Raw genomic sequence first — 16,580 nt, forward strand, 5'->3', positions numbered from 1 at the left:
AGCATAGATGTGGGAGCATAGTTGTGGGTACAACAACTGATTGTATCATCTGCCGAGCCCCGTGACGCACACACGCAACGTAGTGGTTCTCAACCGGGGGGTTCGTGATGTGATTTATAAAAATGCGTGAAATTATTTCATACGTGAGAGTCAATGGTGAATAATCGTGCATGAGTCTGCCAATATAAATTAACTACGATAACATTTAAATCAGTATGGTAATCTAGAACGATATAAAAGGAATTTCTAAACTAATTGATCGTAAACAAAGTGGGTTTTCAAGAGTAACCAGCGAGCTGAACAAATTACGCCGTGCATTGTAGAGCGTCCGTTGAATTTTATTTTTTTTATCTGCTCACAGTTACCAGATAGGGTACCTAACAAAATGGACAATTGGTTAAAATATTGATGTTCATTCATACATTTATTTCTCAGAACCATGTTGGGCCAGGCAAGGGTCTACTCGGTTGAAACAAAATTCAACGAGGGGTACAGTATAGCCAAAACAAGTTGAGAACCATTGACGTGTAACGTATCTTGGGCACACCATCTCACATCTCTCTCATCATCACGGTGGCTAGGAGATGTTAACCACCTCGCCTGGTGTGCAGGAGGTCGTCGGTTCGATCCCGACCCTGACGCCTGCTGCTGTATATTTGGAGTTTGCGGTGTCTCTCTCCTACGTGGTCGCGTGGATTTTTCTTCGGGTCCTCCGGGGTTTCCCTCCACATTGAGATTATTTGACTGCTATAATTATCCACATGAGCCAACTTCATTGAGCAATCATTTGTGGCCAGGTCGCTTCTGCTAAATAGCTGTATAGCTCAGTGGGCTTTACCTGGTAAATTAAAAAAACTAAAGTTTTAGTTTAGTAATTGTCGTAAACATACAATGTCATACAAAATAAACACCAAGCGTTTAGTCACAACGTATGCAAATATGTATTGTTATGCAAATCCATAATAGCGTTTTTTTTTGTTAGATCGCGTAAATATATAAACGTGTCGTTAAAACCCGCCACCACCCGACACAGCCAACTAGTAAGGGTTGTCACATAAACAGAACGTGGCCAATTCGTCACTAGTACAGCACAACGGTATGTTGGAGAGCCAAGCCACAACATTTACAATCTGAGTACGACGTTTCGCCAGTAATTACAACTAGCTTCATGGCATGTTCCGTTTACGTGACAACCCTGACGAGTTGGCTGTGTCGGGTGGTGACGGGTTTTAACGACACGTTTAAATATTTACGCGATCTAACCCCAAAAAAACTCTTATGGATAGATATTGGTCGCGAAAGACCTACGTGTTAAATCTATATTTGAAGTTTTCGTGACTGCAGGGATCCATACTCTTTGGTTCTTTCGGTAAAGTCACGTAGGTAGAAAAAATAAAATAAATTAAACTGTTGCGCAAATGCAACCACGGCTCTAATGACCTCTTTGACATTACGCACTCAGCCCCGGAGGATCGCAAGTTTGTCTCGACGCGCGTTCTCGTTGGCGACCGTGGAAGCAGCGTGCCCCTTGGCGCAGCGCCGATGGCCTCCGCTTGGCCCGTGCGCGTCACGATTCGTCATTGGAATGCCGCTCCCTTGAACCACACCTGGGTTGGAGCACCCCGCCCCAAACGATGAGCGGGGAAATTTAGACTTAGAACTTTCGTGACTGTGCAGGAATTAATATTGGTTGGTTCTTTCGGTAAAGTCACGTAGATAGAAAATAAAATAAAAACTACGACGTTTCGATCACAACACAAGCGATCGTCATAAGGATCGAAACGTAGTTTTTATTTTATTTACTTTTATTTTGTTCTATCTACGTGACTTTAACCGAAAGAACCAAAAAATATGGGTGGGGAACACAAACCCCTGCTTGACGACAAGGGGGTGGGGGAAGAAGCCAAGATGCGACCTGTCAACTTTCATTTCGTACGCACACGGTGGGCCACGCTGTGGCTCCCGCTTTGAAACAAACCCGCAAATGAGATTTGCCGTCGCTGCTGCAAGGCTCTAAGCCGCCACTGGCTGCCTCCTCGGAGGGGAGTATTTTTGACCTGACAAAACTATGTTTTTTTAATTAGTAATACCCGGTCACTTTTGTCGCTGCAAGGGCCTTTTTTATTACTCGGTTGACGTGCACGTACTGTGACGTTACCCGTTATTGGGTAACGACGAGCTGTGTGTGTGTGTGTGTTAATGTTTAGCCCTCCAAACGTGATTAAAGGTCCTACTCGGACCCTCGGTAAGGAAAAGGTTCCCCATGCTTGGTCTTGAGGAATGTTTCAAAGCGGCTAGAAATTATCCAACCACTAAATTATGACTTCAAATGTAGAATTACATGTCCGTTGATGATCCTGAGCCAGTGGTTTAAATTCCACATTCCAACAGCTGTCGTTCTATTCATAAAATGAACATGACTCTGTCTCTTCAGGGACTTCGAGACAATGTTAGCCAACAGCATAAAAAAAGTATGCAAATGACCAGTTTAGACCTTCTTGGTCTCATCAGCAGAGACAGGCTTGCTCAACCAACACTGTTGTATTGACATGCTTTTGACAAGACCATTCCATGTAAACAATGGGACCCTGTTAATAGCAATAAAACATCGTGCAAGGACAACCAAAGTTAACTTCCAACTCAGTTTGACTCACGAGGTGCCGCGCAGTGGCAAGTTGTCATCTCCCTCGCCCGGTATACAGGAGGTCGTGTGTTTGATCCCAACCCTAACGCCTCTATTTTTGGAGTTTGCGTGTTCTCCGTGGCTGCGTGGATTTTTCTTCGGGTCCTCCGGGTTTTCTCTCCACATTTAGAAAGATGCATTTCGAGCATTTGGCTGCTATACATTTACACATGATAAGCCACTTCGTTGAGCTATCATATGTGGCCAGGAGCATCTGAAAAAGAGCTATATAGCTCATTGGGTCTTACCTGGTAAAAACATTTTTTATCAACCTGGATTTACACTCGTGAACTTTACTTTGAGTTGAGTACTCTTGCACAGCACTACCCAGCCAGAGTGGTAAAGAGGCTAGGATATGGCAGTACAGCAATTGATTCTTAAATCCATCTTTGTGGAGCTTTGAATGTGAGACCTTCACGTGAATGGCGGGTTTTCTGCAGACGGTGATTTCTTCCCCGGATGAAAGCCAGGTACTCAATAATGAAATTGACCAAACATCGTTATCTAAGACCTTCCTTCAAAGTCTTGAGATTTAGTGAGACTTTCTTGAGTAAGTGGAATGGGGTTATCCTTTAATCACTACTTTATTACATTTGTAATGATGTGTAATGCATGCTGGCCCTATTATTCGTGTGTGTGTGTGTTGACAATTCGTTACCTCCGCTACATTTGGTGATCAAACATCGTGAGCAAGGTACGCAAGCCGGGACCTCATTACGTCACACGTGTGTCTGCTTAACTCGCGAGCTTCATTTAGTTGCATAATATTTGTCAGTTTGACGTCTGCGAGTTAATCATCGTTTGTACTATTTTTATCCAATACTTTGGTAATAGCTCGAGTTAGTCACCGAGTAGTATGAGTGACACGGCGTCGGGGAGGCTTGCGACGAGAAGTGAATGTCAACGGCTGTGAGCTAACAAAGTTGGCTTAAATATTATTCAAGCTAAATTTTAGTCGAACGTTAAGTTAACGCGACATTAAAACTGTAAAGAGCTGTGGACTCGTTATACAGACACCTCGATGGCTGTTCGTGTGGATGCGTGTGTGTGGTTTACAGCAGCCTGTGTTTACTCAGGTCTCTGCTGTAAATTACACGCTGTTTACAAGGCATAGCGCTACCATTGGACCATAAAAACATCCCATATTGAGAGGCGTTGACAGGACCTAAAGCAAACTAGGGCCCGCCTATTTTTTTAGTCATTCGCGTCCCTATATTTAACTTCTCGATGGGTCTTGGCCTGAGGTTTACGAGCTTTACACATCTGGCATATAAACTACCTGAACAAGTATACTCGTACCTGGTAAAAAAACAACGGTGAGTTAAAATAAATTTCACATTTGGGTATTTGAATATCGTGCCCTTAAAAAACTTCAGGTTGATAATTCGAATATCCCTAGCAATTAAGTAAATCATGACCCCACCCACCTACATTTTGGAGGACCCATTTTCGAACGATTATAGTTTTAAACAGAGCATGTACTATGTGCAAGATTTCATATTTTAAGCTCATCTAGAACATATATTTATAATGTATATCACTGACCACGGGCTATATATTTAATGGATAACATTGTCATGTGTCCAGGATTGACAGACGTTGCTACGGGCAGTACCTGTAAGAGGGGGTTGAGAGCAACGACAAGGCATATAAAGAGCCAGGAATTTTCTCATGAGCTGTAGATCCAGTAATAAAACGAATCTGGCAGCGGTTAAACCAAGTAAGCCCCAATTAGATACGGTGCAATGAACTTGCAAGCTGCCGTCCATATGTCAGTGTAAAGCGTTCTGGTGGGCTTGTGGGGTTATTTAAACTCCGCACCTATCATATAGCGTGTCAACGTAAGCGTAATATCAAGCGGTTACAAAGACATGATTATGTTTTTTGCAACTGGGTTCGTGCCAAAGGTAATGATGACTATCGTGATGGACTTGACTACACATTTCACCTTCACGCCATGTGCCGTTTTAGTTTTTTTCATTTGTTACTGCGAGTATATGGGGTGTTCACACAATATATATGAGACCTGTGTACACTTGAACCCATGTATGTAGCGTTCCTGTAAATCAGCACGTTTGAGGGAGGCAATGTTGCTCGGATGGCAAACCATGATGTGGCAACTCCCCAACTGCTGGGCTAGAAGGTGGCCAAGAGATGGCAGCACAGCAAATAATCACGTGACCTGTCTGTGTGGTTTTTCAGTGATCTCACCTCGTATGTGTTGGGGGTTTTGTTCCAAATTAGAGACCCTCACTAAAATATTAATTTGCCACGTCCCAATGTACGACCATCAATAAATATATACACTAAGTGAAGATTTTCTGGATAACTTACGCTCAATATTTCTATGACATCGATTGTTCGTGATCTTAGGGAATCACTGAATAAAAAATAAGTTGTAGCCAACGAAGGGGAACGCGTCCGAGAGGACGCTCACCTAGGAGATGGAGATGCGCTCGTGTGCAGGTGCTTAGGGTGGATTTTAAAATTGCAAGAACGCAAGAGATGGTGGTGGCCTGGGGAGGTCTTCATCCAGCAGTGGATTGATCACGTCTGATGACGATGACAAATCATTGATCGGCGTTGCGAGGTTCCGCAGCAGTTATCGCATTGTCCGTGGGTTCGATTCCCGACCACGGTTAGCGTCAGTGGCGAGTGGCACATCTGAACCGGCCCCACGCTTCTCGCTCACCCTACCCGCGCTGACCAGAATCGTGAAGTATGGTCAAACAACCACCCGTGACGGACACGGCGCGAGAGGACTTCATTCAGCAGCGGATTTGACAAAAGGAAATGTAAATCAGAGGTCCGGTGCGTTTCTGTACGAAAAACAATTCTCGTTGCCAACATCACGTTTCACTCGTGACTGCGAACGACTGTTCATTCAGGAATAGTTCTACGTGAACTTTCAAGCATATGTAGTGTAGCTTGTGTTTGTTTACAACCGCCGTGCAACTCTGGGGGAAAATATTGATTCGGACGAGATGTGAGCGCTTTAGCTACTCAAAGGGAGCTCAGACTCGTATGACTTTATTTCAGCTGGTAAGACCTATTGGGCATAACTCTTTTTTTACAAAACCAGCTTGCTATGCCCATACAAAGATCTCCCAGCGTCGTACACCCGACCCACACTGATAAAGTTCTCGTGATATTTTTTTTGTTTTCACAACACGAATACCAGGATCGTATGATTGATACAGCGTATAAATGTGTGGCTAGCTATACACCTGTATTATACTACATATGCTGTTTGTTGGCAGCACACGTGTATTGTGGCTGCTGGCATTTAACACAAACAATATTAGACAATGGTGTATCGACCAAAACAGTGCTACATCTATTTCTCTACGACTTTAACATCACTGAATGTCTTACAATATCGTCAAATCTCAAAAGCTACGTAGGTTGTAGCTTAGTACTTGAATGGGTGACCACCGGTGCTTGCCAGATGTTGTAGGCGTGGATCTGCAAGGTGTGACCAGAAGATGTCAGTGTTGACTGTTAGCCCCTCAAATGCGTGGTGGGTTCCGTGTACTCGAGTTGGTAATTGCCAAACATCCAAATCCAGGACCTGACTGAAAAGAGCGTTGGGACTGCGTTACTTTCCTGGATAAATAATTATCTTTATTTAATTTATGCTGTTAACATTTTCAATTGAAACTGTAACCTTTGTATATTCAGTACATGTAAGGTGTTTTAACTTCACACTATTTTAAACGGGTTGTTATGGTGCTGTGCTTTTGAGCGGTTCGATTCGCAGTCCAAATGTTGTGAGTTTACAACCTCGACTCCTTCACTTTGCGGAAATTCACTTGTGTTGTGGATGAATTGGCTCCCGCCATAGGACCGTGGAATAGACACCACTGAATCAAGATGCCCCAAAGTTTGCAGAAACAGAGGCATTGTAGAGACGGTCACCCAATCAGCCGATCCAAACTGCTTGCAACAAATGACTGGAACCGATTTTCATTGAATCGCAACAGATACTGAAATTACTGCTGATGGGACATCCACGTTTAATGTAATCGTTTATTTGAAGAAGTCATGCATAGCATAATAGTGGAATATAAATCTTAGAACAAAACACATTTGTAGCGTTATTCTAAACGCTTTTAGTTGATTTGTGGAAGTAGCTTTTTTCCATTTTACACTTGCTTCTGCGGCCATCTGGAACGCTCTTTCTTCCGATGTTAGGAAGCCACTGGACCTATATACACTTCTAAATATAGATTTAAAACTAATTTCTTGAAAACACCTCCGATTAGCACGGTTGGCTACGTACGGTGCGAAAAAAATTCAACATACATATCCGTCCACCAATGTGCTATTTATAGGCATGTAACAACACGTCGGTTCATCTATGAACATCGATTATGACGCTGGACATACGTGCGACGCATAGTGTGTGCGATAATCTCTTGTAACGATTTCCGTGAACGCACTGCGCTTTGAAGTTAGACTCCCGGCCACGGGTTACGGCCCCTCCCCCGTTTATCAACCCGCACTGACCATCGTGGTGAAGTATGGTCAAAAAACCGCCAACACTGACACGGCGTGGGGAGGCCTTCATCCAACAGTGGATTGACAAACAGCTGTAAATGTATTATGAAACGTTCCGCCAATGTTACATGTAAGATAATGAAGAGGACAGCCCCTTACAAATGAAAGCGAACATATTGGAGTAATACATATCAGACATTTAGGGGACAGAAAATATAATCTCTTTTTTAATTCTAACCAAGGCCGTAATTATAATATATATTGGGGGGGACACATCCCCCCTCAATATTCAAATATGATCAAAATGTCCCCCCCAATATATTGCTATAAAATAGATTTTTGTTTATGTGGTTGTGGTTATGGTTGTACTTTATAAATCCCTAATCTCTGCCATTACATACAATGAAACAAGAAAAGGTAAAAAAACAGAGCAATGTAATACAATACACTATTAGACATTGTTGTTAAAAATGAATAAAAAGGCAATCTTATGTGTTAGTGAATTTTTTTATATTTTAGGCAGGAAATGGCAGGAAATTCGTTTTCAAATTTAGATTTTTTTGGGGGGGGGGGACCCCAGACCCCGTGGAAGATGTAGTCCCCCTCAATTTTGACTCCGTGGCTACGGCCTTGATTCTAACTACAGGACAGTAACGCATTGATCCTTCTTCAAATCGCCGGGACAGCCCCCGGGGAGAGGGGTGGGTGGATGGCCGGACCTGGGTATCCGAGCTAAGGGTCGGGTGAATATTTTGAAGCTTTACCGTTCGTAAGTTGCAACACATTTTCGTGGCAGCCCGTCATCACTGGATTGTGCCAATACGGCATTCATGGCGTGTGTCGCACGCACAACGCAAGCGAGCGAGAGACACCCACCCCCCGCGCGGTGCCGGTGGCGTCACTCGCCATGTGAAACAGAAGCGGAGGGGGTGGCCTGGCCAATGGGCTGAGCCAGATCGGGGTAACACCTGCGGCTATAATAAGGGAGGGATCGGCAGCTCCAACGCACCAGATCGTGCAGAGAGAGAGAGCGAGCGCAAGTAGCGAGGTTACAGCAAGCGAACGAGTGTCCGTCCGCGTGAGACGAGCTGCAGACAGTGACGTGCTCGTGTGTTGAGCGGTGGTTGCGCGCGGTTCCCGTCCGAACAAAAGAGCGAGAGAAGAGGTCCTTGGCTCCGGCGCAAGTGATCCTCCTCCTCCTTACTCGTTGACCATCGCCTTTTGTTTATAAAATCACCGAAACAACAACCCACGCGCCGGCGCCGAAGCGACTCGTGCAAACTGCGCCCGCTCGGAGTGAACCTCCCGGGCGAACGAAGAAGAAGAAGGAGTAGGAGGAGGAGGAGAAGAAGAAGGAATAGGGGTGGTGGTGGTGGTGCTGGTGCAGTGAAAGTGAATTCGCTCAGCCGGGGAACGACTGCGCGCGCGTGATTCCCGGAGCGCACGGCCACTGCGGGGGCGGGGAGAGGGCGCAGAGTTTGACGAGCACCATCGGTAAGTCACCTCCACGCAGTGTGTGACCGCCGTGCGTGTGTGTGTGTCCCTGTGTGTCCCTGTGTCTGTCCGTGTGTCCTCCTTGCGTGGTGCACGTCTGGGGAGCGGCAGAGTGCGTCGCGGGCAGCGCGTTGCGCTGCAAACCCGGCCGCCACCCGAGTTCGATTCCTGGTCACGGGCAACAGCAGCTGATATATTATCTGAACCGGTTCTGGGTCTCTTCCCTCTTACGTTGACACGGCCTCAAATGAGTTACCTCGCGTGGTGTGCGTGTGTGATCGTCGCCGCTGGGGAGACAAAGGCGGCCGGGCGTGGTTGCTGGCCACCCACCCACCTCGTGTGCCGTGCCGGCCTTCATAGGTGCTCGCTAACAGCACTTGGCCCAACAGTTTGCTAAAGCTGCACGGGGAATCGTTGTCTCACTCGATAACAGCATTTGCCACGACATTGTACACGGCTATACGGAGGATCTTACGTTTCTCCTTTGTGTGTCGTGATCAAGATCATGTGTGTGTTGTGGGGGTACGGTGACGCTGTGATTAGCGCACTGCGATACGAACCCGGATACCCACGACGTTCCATGCTCAACCTCGGCTGACATCGGTGCTAATCGATGATATCAGAACCGGTGCTGCCCTTCCCCTTGCACCCGCTCTAGTCGATCGGTCGACTTAGCCTCATGCGAGTGCCTGATGCGGTGCGTGAACGTCAGTACTTGGGAGACAAAGGCCACCGGGCATCATGCTTGCCACACAACCTCAGTGTCCACCGTGTTGGCCTTATTGGTTGTTCGTTGACCGCACGTGCCCCAATAGTCTACTGAAAAGGCTCTCTGTACACTGGGGATCTGTTCGATTGTGGGCTGTGTGGTGTGTACAGCCCTTGCGCGCTGGTGGATGCATGATCCGCTTGAGTTTGTGTATGAATATTTTGTGGGGTTTTTTTTATTTGCTAGGATTGTGAGCGGTTTTATTCCGGGGTGGTAAGATCTGGGAAAGATCAATACTGAGCTGTAGATAAACGGATTCAACGCAGCAAGCCGTCCGAACGCTCACAGCATCGAGCGCTTTCAGATGCGCTTCTGCGACCGTCTGGAACGCTCTTCCGATATTTTGAAGCCACTGAAGCTATGCACTTTTAAATCGAGATTGAAAACTCATCCTTTAGAACTGCTTTTCGCGTTTAGTTTGTTGTCCTTCCTCCGCACCTCTGATTAGCACAGTTGGTAACATACGGTGCGAAAGAAGTTCAACATACATACAGTACATAGGTTCAGGCACAACAGCGAGCAATTGAGAATTCGGTGTAATTGGGAAACGTGATTAACATAGAGTCGACCTTCATTCCAAACCAGGTGAGAAACAAGACCGAGGACCTCTCTGTCTAGAGACACATATTAGCCAACTTTTTTTTTAAGTCGGAGAGATCTTCTGTCATCCAGGTCTCCCTTGATAAAGACTCGTCACCTGACGGCGTTAACTAACGTACATTGCCAGCTCGGGGTGCGGCAATCGATTAGGTTTGGCCGTAATATTTGATTTGTTTCGCGCTGCCACACCCAGGCTATAATATGACGTCTCCTCTTGCCTAATTACATTATTACATACGTTTTTGTGCTTTTACACTGTTGTTAACAACATATCTAATGATGGTTGTCAAGGGGGCCCCATCTCGTACCTTTGGCCAGTTACGCGACTGTCAGCTGATTTCAAGGCTTCAACAAGAGTAGTACTCTACCGTAGTTACATACTCAGGAGGAGGTTTAATTGTTTCTGTTATTCGAGCCAGAGGTTCACTTTCAGATGGCACGCTACCTTGCACTCGATTTAGGTGTGGAGTGGTGGTGCTGTGATTAGTGCATTACGGCTAAAAACCGGCCTCCCCCAGTTTCATTCCCGGCCACGGCGAACGGACATTGCGAGTGGTATTTTGGGAGCCCCCTTCGCCAACCCACAGTGACCAGCGTGGTCAAGTATGGTCAAACAACTCTCATTATAACCGACACTGAATGGAGAGAGACCTTTAGTGGATATACAATTATGTTTATTTGGAAATCTTAAAAAAGTGCGTGAGAACCATGGGAGGTAGTAGAAATTAATTACTGTGGATGCTGCCAGGTTCTGAAGCAAGACAAGACTGCCAAATGATCCCTGCCTAGTAGTGAGGGATGCAGTTAGTATGTAGTGTGGGTGCTTGGGCAATACAGTGGAGTATTGCTGGAATCCAATTATTATTTTTCTTAAGCCTTCAAAATGTTTGGGTTTTTTGACGAACGTGCCCGGTTTTGATTATCGTCCAGTGCACAATGCTCAGGGGTCCTGAGCAGGCCAGGCAGTGATAATAATTATGGATTGTAAAAAAAAATGTACTGTATCTACTGTGCTGTACATGTTTAACTTGTGTTGACGTTTCAAGCAAAATTAATGTTAAGAATATGTAGCACGTGCTGAATTTAACAAAATAAAGTCTCTAGTAATAATTGTACACCCTTTTTTTATAAATCCACTGCTAAATGGGGGACTCCGCGTGCTCTGCGAGTTATGGGGGGATATTTGACCATACGTCATCACGATGGTCAGTGAGGGTTTGTTATGGCAATAGGCGGAGGGGGGGGGGCTAGGTCAAGTTCAGATTGTACCCACCACTGATTTTTCTCGTGGCTGGGAAGCAAACTCAGTTTGGCAAGTACTTACCGTCGAGTACTCGCTCCAAGTTCACAATAACGGCATGGGCTGTACACTGTGAAGTTTTGAAACCACCTATGACCAAAGTACCCTGGATAGGCCAAATCCCTTCTACCTCTAAAGCCAAGCAGAATTGAGCCTGGTTAGCACTTGAATGTTGACTCTTTGGAAATATCAGGTTTTGAAGGTGGCTTGAACATGGCAGTACAGCAGTGGATTATAACCACCTTCGTGGAGCTTTTGAGCGTTATCCCATCAACCATGGTGGGGTTTCTCCAGGGAATTCTGGTTTATTTCCATATGACGTTATGGATTGGCCAAACATCCCAATTCAGGCTCGATGGGGAGCAATAAACTACCTCACCTGTTATACAGGAGGTCGTGGGTTCGATACTGACCCTGACGCATGTATACTTTGAGTTTTCATGTTCTCCCCGTGATCGCGTGGATTTTTCTCCGAATCCTTCGGTTTTTCCCTCCACATTTATATTATTTAGCTGCTCGAATTTTCAATGATAGGCCACTTCATTGAACTATCATTTGTGGCCAGGTCGCTTCTGAAAAATAGCTATATAGCTCAGTGGGCCTTAACTGGTAAAATAAAAAATAGTTTTAGTTTAGTTTAAGGTATTGTGAGCAGTGGGGAATCTTGTTGCAGTTGGCATACGACTTGATTAAATTCTATGTCACTGCATGGCCTTGTCAACTTGGCATCATTATCACCTTCATCAATCGCTACTATCACCATTTCCATAGCCATTAATCATCATTCAAAACCATTTTGCTTATGCGTCATAGTGCATAAATAATAATAATTCTTATGAATGTGTGTTGTGCTTAATCTGCTGTCCCATTTTTGTGTTGCAGCGGGTAAAATGGCCGGACTCGGGCACGCCATGCCAGCGGTCGTCGGGCTGCTGCTGTGCACGCTGGCGGAGCAGTGCGGCGCGCAGGCTGTGGGCTGCGGCAGCGAGGTCCAGTGGCCCTTCACGAGGCTGTGCGACCAGACTCTCGCGTGGGGCATCGTTCTGGAGTCGATCGCCGCCGCCGGAATCGTCATCTGCTTCATCCTGGCGTTTGTGCTGCTCGGCAGTATCCCCTTCATCAAGCAGAACGGGAAGAAGGACTTCGTCCCTGTGCAGGTGGTCTTCACGGTGGCCACGATGGGGCTGTACGGCCTCACGTTTGCATTCATCGTCTTAAATACACCGCAGACCTGCCCGACACGACGCTTTCTCTTCGGTGTGCTCTTCGCCATCTGCTTCTCTTGCCTCATCACGCACGCGTACGCGATTATCAGCCTCAACCGCGGCGCAGAAGGGCACTCCCCCTGGAAGCTGCTGGGAATCGTGGCGCTCCTCTCCCTCGTGCAGGTCATCATCAACGTGGAGTGGCTCATCACGACCATGGTGAGGCCCTTCCAGCAGCCGTGCCTCTATATGCCAATGGACTTTGTCATGGCCCTCATCTACGTGATGGTGCTAATTTTCGTCGGCTTCGCCATGTCCATCTTGGTGGTTGCCGGAAAAAATCGCAACTGGAGGAAGCACGGGGTTTTCATGCTGATCACCCTGATATTCTCCGTCTCCATCTGGATCGTTTGGATCGTCATTTATGTGCGTGGCATCGACGACCTGGAACAGCGGGGCAACTGGGATGACCCCGTGCTGGGCATTGCCCTGCTGTCCAATGCCACCGCTTTCCTGTTCTTCTACATCATCCCCGAAGTAAGCCAGCTCAACAAGACGACGAGCCACGGGGACATGGAGAACCACTTCCTCCCCGCGCGCCCTGCGCAGAACCCACCTGCCACCCTGCCAAAGCCGTACGTCGTCGAGAATAGAGCCTTTGCCTTGGATGAGCCCAACTCTGGTACGTGCCTTGCATGCGAATAACTTTCCCTTTGTCTTAACACTGTCCTTGACCAAATCTGCCAAACGGGGATTGGATTGTACATGTTTCAGTTAAGTCACGGTTAAATGTGAATTTTTCTCGGCGAGTGTTTCATCTGTGATATGGCGCTTGTGAACATTTTTTCGCGTCGCTATTAAATAATGAAAAGATAATGGACATGCAACTTCAAAGGCATCGTAAAGATTACATGTCAATATTTGACGTATAACCAGATGGAGAAAAACAATTGCTTAAGCTGTAACTTAATGGGACCTATTGTCTTACGGATTTGCCATGAATTTATTTTTCAGGATACAAGTCTGACTCACCGCTGAATGGTCATCATTCCAACCCGGTGTACCAGCCAACGCCGATGAGTTTAATGATGAATGGCAGGAATGTAAGTTAATGTAGCTTTTTATTTGCTTCATGGTGCTGTATATCGAATGAAGGGTGTACATCATCATGCTGATTGTGTATAATTAAACATTATTTACAGCCCTTTGTCAATCTACTGCGAGATGAAGGCCTTGCCACACTGTGTCGATCATGAGAGTTATTTGACCATCCTGAGAGAGTGGGCCCAGAGCTGAATCGGATATCACTTGCTGTCGATGTTAGCTCTGGCCAGGATCAAACTCACCAGGTGACTGGGTTCAGAGGGTAGAGCACAAACTGCTGTGCCAATGCTGATTTTACTGCTCAAGAATTCTAAATGTGACAACATTAAATATTCCAGTCATGCTACTAAAGAGAAATGTCATGCTTTTGAAAAAATAATTGTTCATTATCTGCTTGATGAGGGCTTCCCGTGCCATGTCAGTCTTCGGGGCTGTTTGGTCATACTTCCCCACCGCTAAAATATAACTCGCCACTGATACCCTAGCCAGTCGTTTGCTGAAATCAACGTCATCGCCAGGTTCATAGCACAGGGCATTTACTACTGTGTTCCCATGCCACCTATTGAATTACAGTATTGAAAATATTCCAGGTGAAGTTTCTAAAATTTAAATGTGCAACCGGTAATCGTTACATGTTGGGAGGTGGCACACGAGTTATATTATTGTTTAGTTTTGCACTGTACTTCTATCATGTACGTGCCATGTTACAGACGACAGATTGCATGAAATGACTCGCGTAATGATTGATGCGTGTAGCGGCAGTATTTTATTAAAGGGAGTCGTTTGTTGGCTACTCCGGTCACGGTTCTGACGTCTGTTGTTTTGTCGCATTGCGTGTTGCCCTTTCTCGCAGGATCACATGATTCCACGGGCGACCTACAACAAGGACGCGCACAATGCCCCCACGGTACGTATAGAGGACACCGACCGAGTGCCGCCTCGGAAGGCCTTTCTTCCCGCCAACAACCAAGGCCTGAACCACTTTCAAAGTGGGGAAGACTGGCGCACACCACTGTAGTAGACATTTGTTGCTGTAAGCCCACCCGCTTTTAAACAGTGCAGCAATTTCAAATGTGCAGTAGCTTCTTGAAGTGAAATAGAGAGTAACTCGTTTTCAAATGAAAGATTAAACACCAGTAATTTATGCCTATTAAAGTATTCTTGTTTCATAGGTCCCAACTGCTGGCTGGTAAAGGTGCAGCAGGTGACCTGATGTGGAGGGGCTTGTGTCGTACGGAGCAATGCCTGTGTACTGCTGGTTAGTAGCCACTTCCTAGCAATTTGGACTTAATGTGTCTACCATCAAGCACCGGAAATGATTCTTTATTTGTGTGTTTTTACCAATAGTGCTTTATGTTAAGAAAGGTTTTGGCTAAGAAAGACTTTACATTTTAGTACGTGCTGTGGATTGATGTCCATGAGCGTAATACTTGCACAAATGTACGTTATTATTTGTAGCTTGAAAAAAAATAAGTGATGTATATTTACGCATTTTTAACCTTTCGAAGGTTTGATGTATGTAAAATAGTAGCAACTGTTTGGAAAGAATGGCCAAAGACGTGAACAAAATGTCAAACTGAGATACGTTGGTTTGTGTAAAACATGCTTTGTGTGTGAGTGTATATATATATGTGTGCACATATACATGTGAAACATGTTTATATGTAAAGAGTGTAGGCACATTTATGTATATGTATTTAATGTAGTAAATTGTGTGTAAATACTAATAATGCTGGTAAACCAAGCTCATACAGTGCAACCAAAGGTAAAGTTGATATTTCATTTGGTCACCGGTTGAAGTGAATTGTCCAGTTCCCGACAGATGAATGGCAAATCAACACCCATAGTAAATTCATAATGGAAGGCATTTCTTAGAAATAAACACGCATATATGCCATGCCCAAAATTTTCAGAATCTGTTGAATGGTGTGACATTGTTATGCTATTAGCACAGGAGGGCTTCATAATCTGAATAAATACTTTCCTTTTGGTTATCCTGTTGCTTGGACTTTTGTATTATTCACAAGTACAGATGCACATAATGTTTGCTATCTTTTCACAGCTTTTGTATGTCTTGGCAGGTATTTATGCTGTAGTATGCCTTTGTATGATAAAAAAAAATACATTGTCATGTATAGAGTGACTCTGACAGGCGCAGAATTACACTGCACGCTGTTGTGCATGTTTTATTTATACGTTGTTGTCTAAAATAAAGATATCACAACAAAACCCCCGTGTGTGTGTTTGTGTTTTATGTTGGTGTGCCAGCGTGGGGTGTGTGATCGGGCACTTTACCCCGTGACCTCAATTTGTTTTAATCTTAATTTTAGAACTTTCGTGACTGCAGGAAATATTATTTGGTTCTTTCGGTTAAGTCACGTCTAAAGATAAAATAATAAATTAAATTAAATAATAGAATACGACGTTTCGATTGCAACACAAGCAATCATCATCAGGTATAATGAAATAGCGACATAAAATCTGACCAGAAAACTATAGACAGACATATTAGCAGACAGATATCACCAAGATACATAGAGAGAGCAACACAGGTAACAGAGAGAGGTGATCGTCTCTGTGGGGTGGCCTTAAATAGACAGAGGAGGGCGGACGCAGAGAGAGGGAGGGGGGTTAGAGAAAAAATTAGCATATCAATGAATGGACAACAAAACGTGGTGCTGCAAGTGCGATGACACGGCAAGCAAGCCTGAAAATCAGGAGAAGGACACACTAAAATTAAATAACCTCGTAAAATATCGAAATGTAAAGTAATACAACACAGAGGGTCGGTCAACACACAATTAACGCATAGCCTGGTTGATTACGTATTTCAAAGATTGCTAAGTTAGAATTTAAGTGTGAACATTCCAAAGAGAGGACACAGGCAGAGAGAACAAGTAGTCAGAGAGAGAGAAAAAAGAAGAT

The 16,580-nt window shown here is 45.1% G+C and overlaps 1 protein-coding gene across 2 annotated transcripts; it reads left to right on the plus strand.

Moving 5' to 3' along the window:
• Nucleotides 1–8,264: 8,264 nt before the first annotated feature.
• Nucleotides 8,265–15,884, plus strand: LOC144718872 (G-protein coupled receptor family C group 5 member C-like). 2 transcript variants are annotated; one of them, XM_078594451.1, is made up of 5 exons: nt 8,265–8,677; nt 12,229–13,233; nt 13,566–13,654; nt 14,509–14,562; nt 14,828–15,884. In XM_078594451.1, the coding sequence occupies exons 2-5, from the start codon at nt 12,237–12,239 to the stop codon at nt 14,846–14,848; spliced, it is 1,161 nt and encodes a 386-aa protein (XP_078450577.1). In that variant the 5' UTR covers nt 8,265–8,677; nt 12,229–12,236; the 3' UTR covers nt 14,849–15,884. The 2 variants fall into 2 exon arrangements, with proteins under 2 accessions (XP_078450577.1, XP_078450576.1); XM_078594450.1 differs by having other exon boundaries at nt 8,564–8,677; nt 14,509–15,884.
• Nucleotides 15,885–16,580: the final 696 nt, after the last annotated feature.

The sequence above is a fragment of the Lampetra planeri genome, chromosome 5 (assembly GCF_965212315.1).
Source record: "Lampetra planeri chromosome 5, kcLamPlan1.2.h2, whole genome shotgun sequence".
Lineage (NCBI taxonomy): Eukaryota > Metazoa > Chordata > Hyperoartia > Petromyzontiformes > Petromyzontidae > Lampetra > Lampetra planeri.